Source organism: Dipodomys ordii, unplaced genomic scaffold, assembly GCF_000151885.1.
Source record: "Dipodomys ordii isolate 6190 unplaced genomic scaffold, Dord_2.0 Scaffold131, whole genome shotgun sequence".
In the NCBI taxonomy this organism is placed as follows: domain Eukaryota; kingdom Metazoa; phylum Chordata; class Mammalia; order Rodentia; family Heteromyidae; genus Dipodomys; species Dipodomys ordii.
In genome coordinates this window covers 2,815,366-2,823,493 of record NW_012267347.1, presented here as the reverse complement: position 1 = coordinate 2,823,493, position 8,128 = coordinate 2,815,366, and the positions used below count along the sequence as shown (strand labels likewise).

Here is an 8,128-nt window from a genome sequence, read left to right as displayed (position 1 = left end):
CTATTTTATTATTCCATCCTTCCTCAATTTCTACCCATAGGCATTTGTCTATTCTGCCTGCTTCTTATCAATGGAATCATACAACATGTGGTCTTTCATGATTGATTTTGTTCACTTAGGACATATTCAAAATTTGTTCATATTACAAATAGATTTTAATATAACCAATATTAATATTTTTATTAAATTATTTCTCTTAATACAAACTAATGTTTAATTGTTCAAACATACAACACTTTTATGTATCCTCTCATCATTTGATAGACATTTGGATTGTACAAATTATTTTCTCATGTGTAAGTTTTTGTAAAGGCATCTGTTTTTAATTCTCTTAGGTAGATTTATCTAGGATTAGAATTGTAGGTCAGTCATAGGATTACTACATGTTTGTACATTTTGGGAATTGTTAAACTGCTTCCCAAAGCAACCACAAAAATGGATGAACAAATGCACAGTGCTAGGGGGAAAGTCATATATGATTATATTGTTCTGATTGTATTTATATGATATTCCAAGAAGATATTCCAAGAAAGACAGACATAGAGCTATAGTGGATCATTGGGTGGTGGGGGCTAGAAGTGGGATAGAAATTGACTGCAAAGGGGGCTGGAAAGTTGGCTCACTGGTAGAGCTCTTGCCTTGCATGCCTGAGGCCCTGGGTTAGATTCCTCAGCACCACATATGCAAAAAGAAAAAAGCCGGAAGTGGTGCTGTGGCTCAAGTGGTAGAGCACTAACCTTGAGCTGAAGAGCTGAGGGACAGCATTCAGGCCCCATGACTGGACCCCCCCCAAAAAAAGAAATTGACTGCAAAGGATGAGCATGACCTGAGGAATTTAGGAGAGCCAAAAGAAGTTGTTCTTGGTCTTGATTACAACTGTGGTGATATAATGTTGTATGAAAAAGATAGAAATACTAAAATGGAGAAAATTCATCTATATAAATAATGTTTATAAACACATGTCAATATTTATAATATAATTTATAATTTATGATGTGTGTTTATGTCTATAAATATGTTGATTTGCATAAGGAGAAAAAGAAAAGGAAAAAATTAAAATCACAGCTTTCTGTGCTTCCTGACTTGTCTATATTTTCTTGCCTTGGTGCCTTTGTTTGATATTTTCCTTTAAATTATTTACTTGTTAATCTTATCCTAAAACTTCTGCTTTAAGATGTGACTGAGTTTGTGGAAACTTCTGCTCTCCATATGCCTCTAGATACCATAGGGATAAGTAATGAACCATAGTACTATGGAGAAATAATGTAGAGAAACTGACATGCAGATAAGCAATGCTGGTGCATGTTCATCCACAAATAAGCATTATGACTTGTGTCTTCTTATTCCATGGAGATGTAAAAGTGTATTGTGTAACATTGTAACTTTATAACTCCAAGTATATATAAGCAATACACAAGAAAAATAGCTGCAAACATTCTATTAATGTGTCTAGGAAATGCCTTGTATTTTTAAAAAATATTTGAATATCTAAAAAGTTTAACAGATAGCTCTGGGATTTTCAAAGATTTTGCAAAAATCAGAATCACCATAACTGCCCCCATGCCAATCTCATTTTCATGACAAATTGCTTGCCTTCAAATTCAAGAGCTACAAAGGAAATCCATGAAAATAGTGAAATAGAAGCTAATAACCTCATAATGTTAGAAGAGGACATCACTTAGACAACTGAGCAACTCACTACAAGTTTAAATAAAGAGATAAAGATCCAGGAGTATATTGCCATACTGTGACCAAAGAGACACAAAAGGCAGACACGAGTCAAAATGAGGCTGGTAGTATAGACAAGAGAAGTGAGTGCATCCAAGTTAGCACTCTAATTCTAATCATGATTAAAATCAGTATGAGATCAAGATGAGACCAAAAATGTTATTGATGGTGGAGAGTAAGATTTATTACATTTTCCTTCCTTGCCTAATCATTTAAATACTTACTCTGTTTAGATACTGCTAAATTCTGAACACCTTGCAACTAACAAACTGAAATTATTTCAGACCAAATCTAACTTATTGATTTGTAGGAAGGACTGTTTAACTTGATTTATAACCACATATACCCAAAAGTGCTCATATATATAAATAGTTATACAGGAGCTGGGAAGGTGGTTCAGTGGTAGAGCACTTGCCTTGCATGCATGAAGCCCTGGGTTCAATTCCTCAGCACCACATAAGCAAAAAGAAAAAAGCCGGATGTGGCGCTATAGCTCAAGTGGTAGAGCGCTAGCCTTGAGCTGAAGAGCTGAAGGACAGCGCCCAGTCCCAGAGTTCAGGCCCCACGACTGGACCCCCCCAAAAATAAATAAATAATAAATAAATAAATAGTTATACATATTTTAAAAGCAAGCTAGCCGGGTGCCAGTGGCTCATGCCTGTAATCCTAGCTACTCAGGAGGCTGAGATCTGAGGATCGTGGTTCAAAGTCAGCTGGGGCAGGAAAGTTCGTGAGACTCTTATCTCCAATAAACACAGAAAAACTGGAAGTGGCACTGTGGCTCAAGTGGTAGAGGGCTTGCCTTGAGCTGAACTGCTGAGGGACAATGCACAGGCCCAGAGTTCAAACTCCATGGCCCCCAAAAAAGAAGCAAGCTAGACACCACTTAAAAAAAGAAAATAAAGATAGGCTGGGTATAACCTAAAGCCAAGAAAAATTTTAATGTGTTTGAAGAGCTCAGACCATTGATGTGGCTAGGGGAATATGAGATGTGGAGTGAATTTTAGAAACAAAGGAAGGAATGCAGTTTGTTTCCCTTATAAAGTATGGTTGCACACTGGATATATGTATAATTAGAAGTGTTTCTTGGTTCTATGAACAAGTTACCTAATTTAGGCTTAAAACACTGGATTCTGTATGGAAATATATATGGAACTAGAGGAACAAGAAGACTGGGTAGAATATCATGCATTTATTGACCTGATAGATGCTGATAATTTATACAAGAGTGGCAACACTAAAGAGAGTAAGAAGCAGACAAAGTATATCCATACTTTGAGGAAGGACTGATACATTATTAGTGGATTGGAATTAAGGGCAGATAAGGAAGCAGAATTGAATAACTTAACTCATGTGCTATAAACAGATGCAAAAACATCATATTTGAAGTTGGAAATTTGAAGATTTCATTTTTGACACTAAGAAATTCCTGGGAGATATCTAAATATAGTTGTTATTAACCTCTTGAATATGCAACTCTATGGCTCAAAGAGTGTTATGAGATAGAAAATGTATGAGCTTTTGGCAATGACAGGGAGGGACTTTGAAGCCATAAGAATAAGTTGGAGTGTGTAGGAAGGTTGTGCTACAAGCAATGGATACAGAGACAAACTTACTAGAGAGATGAGCACATTCGGAGGCAATGGAAACATGGAAGTTAAGAAACACATCTTTTAAGAAGTAAGGACTGGTCACATCTGTTAAGATTTCAAGAAAGGACAACAAATACATTTCAATTGTGTATGAAAATGGCACAAAAAATCTCAATGAAAGAAGTTTACCGCTGGGTGCTGGTGGCTCATACCTGTAATCCTAGCTATTCAGGAGGCTGAGATCTAAGGATCATTGTTCAAAGCCAGCCCCGGCAGGAAACTCCGTGAGACTCTTATCTCTAATAAACCACTCCAAAACTGGAAGTGGTGCTGTGGCTCAAGCGGTAGAGCACTAGCCTTGAGCTGAAGAGTGCACGGACAGCGCCCAAGGCCAGAGTTCAAGCCCCAAGACCGACCAAAAAAAAATGTTTACCAACAGGAGATTGAGAACAGGTGAAAGAAAATCCCTAGCTCTATTTATTGATAGAGATATCTATGATGGCTATTTTTATCGGTTAGAGACAGAGATAGAAAGATGGATACATGTGTAAAATATGGTAAAACAAAGAGTGCAATTAATATACACTAAAAGAAAAGAAGATTGATGGGGAAAGGAAAACAAACTCTGTTGGGGGAATGATACCAGTGTGTGGGGAAAAGCAGACTGAGAAGGTAAATGAGATGAATATGGTAAAAGCATTTTATTATCATGTATCAAAATAGATAAAACCTATTGAAATTGTTTTAGGAAGGGTAAAGGAAAGTAACAGAGGGGTGAGTTTGATTGACATACTTTGCACACACATGTGGAAATGTCACAATGAAATCTCCCTTCTGCTCTAAAAAAGAAAGATACAATGCATTTGGCATCATGGAGGTAATTGTAAATCTTGTGAAAAATATTAAAGTATTCAAAGTTCTGAGACAAATCCTGTTGGGAGCCGACAGTAAAGCTCTAAGGTCATCTTGACCCCTGTGCTCACTTGAAGGCACATACAAGGAAATGACTTTCATGAAAAACACCAGGTGCCCGGGATTGCTTTGCTATGTCTGCAGAGTTTGTTTTACTTTCTACCAGTTGACCTTGTCTTGTTTTTACTGCACTCTGTTTTTACTGAAATTTTCCTTGCTTTTCTGGACTATTGTAATCTTATGTTACCTCTTCACTTCTAATAGTATATCATAGGGAAAGTTAAAAATAAACGGTGCTGCAGTCTTGAGCTGCAGACCTCCCGACCCCATCCTTTGTCTTATGTCTTTATTTTTCTGTCCTCACCCCCTAATTCAGGATTCCCTTTCCTTGCCGGCAGGCTCTGGCAAAATGCATATTGCAATGGGCTGAAAAGATAGGCTGGCTGTGTTGGGAAGTTTATTAGAAAAAAAGCAAAGAAATTTACTGGTAACCAAATAGAAATGTACATCCTCTAAAAACAAACAAACAACAACAACAAAAAGAAGAGGAATATAAAGATGTTCTTAAATGTTTCCAGCATTGATAGAAAGGCTAAAGATCCAAGAAATAAAAAATTAGGGAAATAAACAAGTCTGCCAAGGTGGGAGAGGGGTGATCCAGAGCACATGTTACAATGGGAAGATTATTCAAGGCCTGGCCAAAGGCATGTAGAGCTTTGACAAGGTGAAAACAACGAAAGTCCTCAGTAGTAAGTCAGTGGTGAGTGGGGCAAGCCTTCTCCCCCTTCCTGAAGATGGTCCTCTTAATGGCCTTAATGAGTTCCTTGTTTCGAAGACTGTAGATAATGGGATTGGCCAGTGGTGTTAGCACTGAGTAGACTACAGCAAGTGTCCGGTCCAGGGTCAGGGAGTAGCTCTTCTTTAGCCGAACGTACATGAAGATGATGCTCCCAAAGAAGATGAGCACCACTATGAGATGGGAGGCGCAGGTAGAAAAAGCCTTCTTTCTTCCTGCCGCGGTTTTGATCTTCAGCACTGCCCCGATGATTCTCCCATAAGAAACCATGATGAAGAGGAAGGTGACAAGGATGATGAAGGCATTGACAGCGAAGTCCACCAAAACGTTAGTAGATGTGTCCTTGCACGCCAGGCTCAAAAGAGGTGGAAAGTCACAGAAGATATGTTGGATTGCATTGTAGTCGCAGAAGGGGAGCCGAGAGACCAGGATCACCTCAGAAATGGGACACAGGAAGCCGCAGGTCCAACAGCCAGCGGCCATCTTGGCACAGAGCGTTGAGGTCATGATTGCAGGGTAGTGGAGAGGCCGACAAATAGCCAAGTATCGGTCATAGGCCATGGCTGTCAGAAGGTAACATTCAGAGGCCCCCAGGGAATGGAAGAAGTAGGTCTGCAGCAGGCAACCTGCAAAAGAAATGGTTTTCTTCTCACTGAGCAGATTTGCTAACATCTTGGGGATGGTGGTGGCGGTGTACCACAGCTCCAAGAAGGAGAGGACGCTGACAAAGTGGTACATGGGTTTGTGAAGTGCTGGGTCCAGTCGAATGACCAAGAAGATGAGTGTGTTGCCACCAATGGTGAACAGGTAAGCCAGCAGCAGCAGGACAAAAAGCCAGCCCCTGACATGTCCCACGCTGGGGAAGCCAAGGAGCACAAATTCAGTCAGGCTCGAGTGGTTGTGGGGCTCCATGGAAGGCTGGGATAGTCAAGAAAAGGTGGGGAGAGCTTGAGTAAGGAAGCTATTGAACCTCAATCAGAACTTTTTCTCTCCCTCCCTTTCCCTTCCCCTCTCTCTTTTTCATAAAACTAAAAACTAGCAGCTCATTACTATTTCTATTGCAGCTACTTTTTATGCTGCTCTAAAAACAACAGTAGTTATTTCCCCTGATCCAAATACATCCAATAAGATGAGTATGACTTTCATCTGGAAAAAAGAGATCAAACTCAGGAACATAGAGAATGGAGAGATGATGGCGCGTGTCCATGTCATCTAGACACTATGTTATGGAAACACAATTTGAATTTGTGCAATTTAACTCTGTTCTGTCTGTGCCTATGAAACTCTCTCCAAATGTTTTATCCCCTTTCTAAGTCATAAGTCATCTGCCTTTTCTTTCCTTCTTCACACTTAATCTTATTATGAAGGTGATGTACAGGGGGTTACAGATACATAACTAAGGTTAACAAGTACATTTATTGTCTAACATTATCACCCCCCTCCCATTTTCTCCCACTTTCCTTCCCCTCCCCCACTCCCTTCCCCCTCAAAGGTTTTTTTTAAATCAAGTCTAAAGAATGAATTTTGTACCTAAGAGTAATGTTGTAGAAAGTCTTCTTTCTGCTGAGCTCATTTGTGTAAATATTACTAACTAAATACATGTCAGACATCATTTAAAATGACATACTTATGAACAATCTCTACCACTAGAAACCTTACAGCCTCTTTAGAGGATGCACACATCCATTGGACATCTTGATATAATGTAAATGCAAGGTACCAAGCAAGGGTCAAAGCATTTGTCAAAGCAGAGTAACTGAAAAGAGTTCTGCCGGGCGTCAGTGGCTCACACCTGTAATCCTACCTACTCAGGAGGCTGAGGTCTGAGGATCAAGGTTCAAAGCCATCTGGGGCAGGAAACTCTGTGTGACTCTTATCTCCAATAAATCACTCAGAAAACCAGAAGTGGCACTGTGGCTCAAGTGGTAGAGCTCTCGCCTTGAGCTGAAGAGCTGAGGGATAGCACCTAGGCCCCGAGTTCAAGCCCTACGACCGACCAAAAAGAAAAGAATTCCTGCAGTGAAGAAGTCCTTGAGCTGATTTGTCCAAGACTGTTAAAGCACACTGCAAACAAAATCTACGTGCCCTGAGCATCAAGCAGCCTTAGGGTCACATACATGCTCCCTTGTATAGAGAGTGAAAACGTAAAGCTCAGCCAATGGCTTGGAAATGCATCTTAAAAGATGTAGGGTGTGTTTATAAATGAACAACATGATCAGCTGTGAATTATTAACAGAGTTGAAATTTTAACTCTTCTGACATCAAACTCAGAACTTCATGTGTAAATGTGCCTTGTGGAAGCTGCTGATGTGAAGACTAGAAGACTTTGGTAAGAGAATGCAGGCTCCACATTACTGTGGTAATAAGCAAAGTTCCTCTGAAAAAGGTAAACAGCTATATAAATGCATGCAAGGAATATGACTTGGTTAGATTTTGTGCCACAATGCATGACATATTTTAATTGTTCTCAAGTGCAATCTAAAATGATGCGTAAGTCAGGAAAAGAATACATATCCTTTCGGAAAATGTCACCCCCTCCCTCCTTGTCTCCCAGTTTTCCCAACCCATCTCATCCATAAGTGTAAGTGTATAGTATAGTTTATTATCAGCATGTACCCTTTGCCTGACTTATGTAACTATAACCCCTCTGTTTTTATTAACATTTTTAAATAAAAATCATTAAAACATTGGTAATAATCTGAAATTTTAATTATGTATCTGAGCTCCTTATTTATTTTTTTAATTTACAGAGAGGTTTAGAGTATATGTTAGGGTTAGTTTTAGGGTTAGCATTAGGGTTAGGGTTAGTATTAGCCTAGCACTAGGGTTAAGATTGACCACCTAGCTGTTAGAGCTAGGGTTAGGGTTAGGATTGGGATTAGGATTACAGTTAGTATTAGGATTAGAGTTAGGGCTAGTTTGAGTGTCAGGACCTAAGGTTAGGATTGAATTGTTGGTTAGGTTTAAGCTAGGTTTGTAGTTAGGCTTAGATTAGGATTTATAAATATAGATAAAAATGTATATGTATATATACATATTCTTTTATATATTATATTATATACCTAATGTAAAAAAGACAGTAAGCCAAAGGGAAGGTAAG

General features: G+C 39.0%; 1 protein-coding gene across 1 annotated transcript; it reads right to left on the bottom strand.

The window, feature by feature from the left end:
- Window positions 1-4,986: 4,986 nt before the first annotated feature.
- Window positions 4,987-5,940, bottom strand: LOC105996480 (olfactory receptor 6N2). The gene has a single exon (XM_013030566.1). It carries the CDS (start codon window positions 5,938-5,940, stop codon window positions 4,987-4,989), a length of 954 nt encoding a protein of 317 aa, XP_012886020.1.
- Window positions 5,941-8,128: the final 2,188 nt, after the last annotated feature.

Bases quoted from the DNA above. Each gene is read 5' to 3' on its own strand.
- LOC105996480 (XM_013030566.1), bottom strand. From the start codon at position 5,940: ATGGAGCCCCACAACCACTCGAGCCTGACTGAATTTGTGCTCCTTGGC.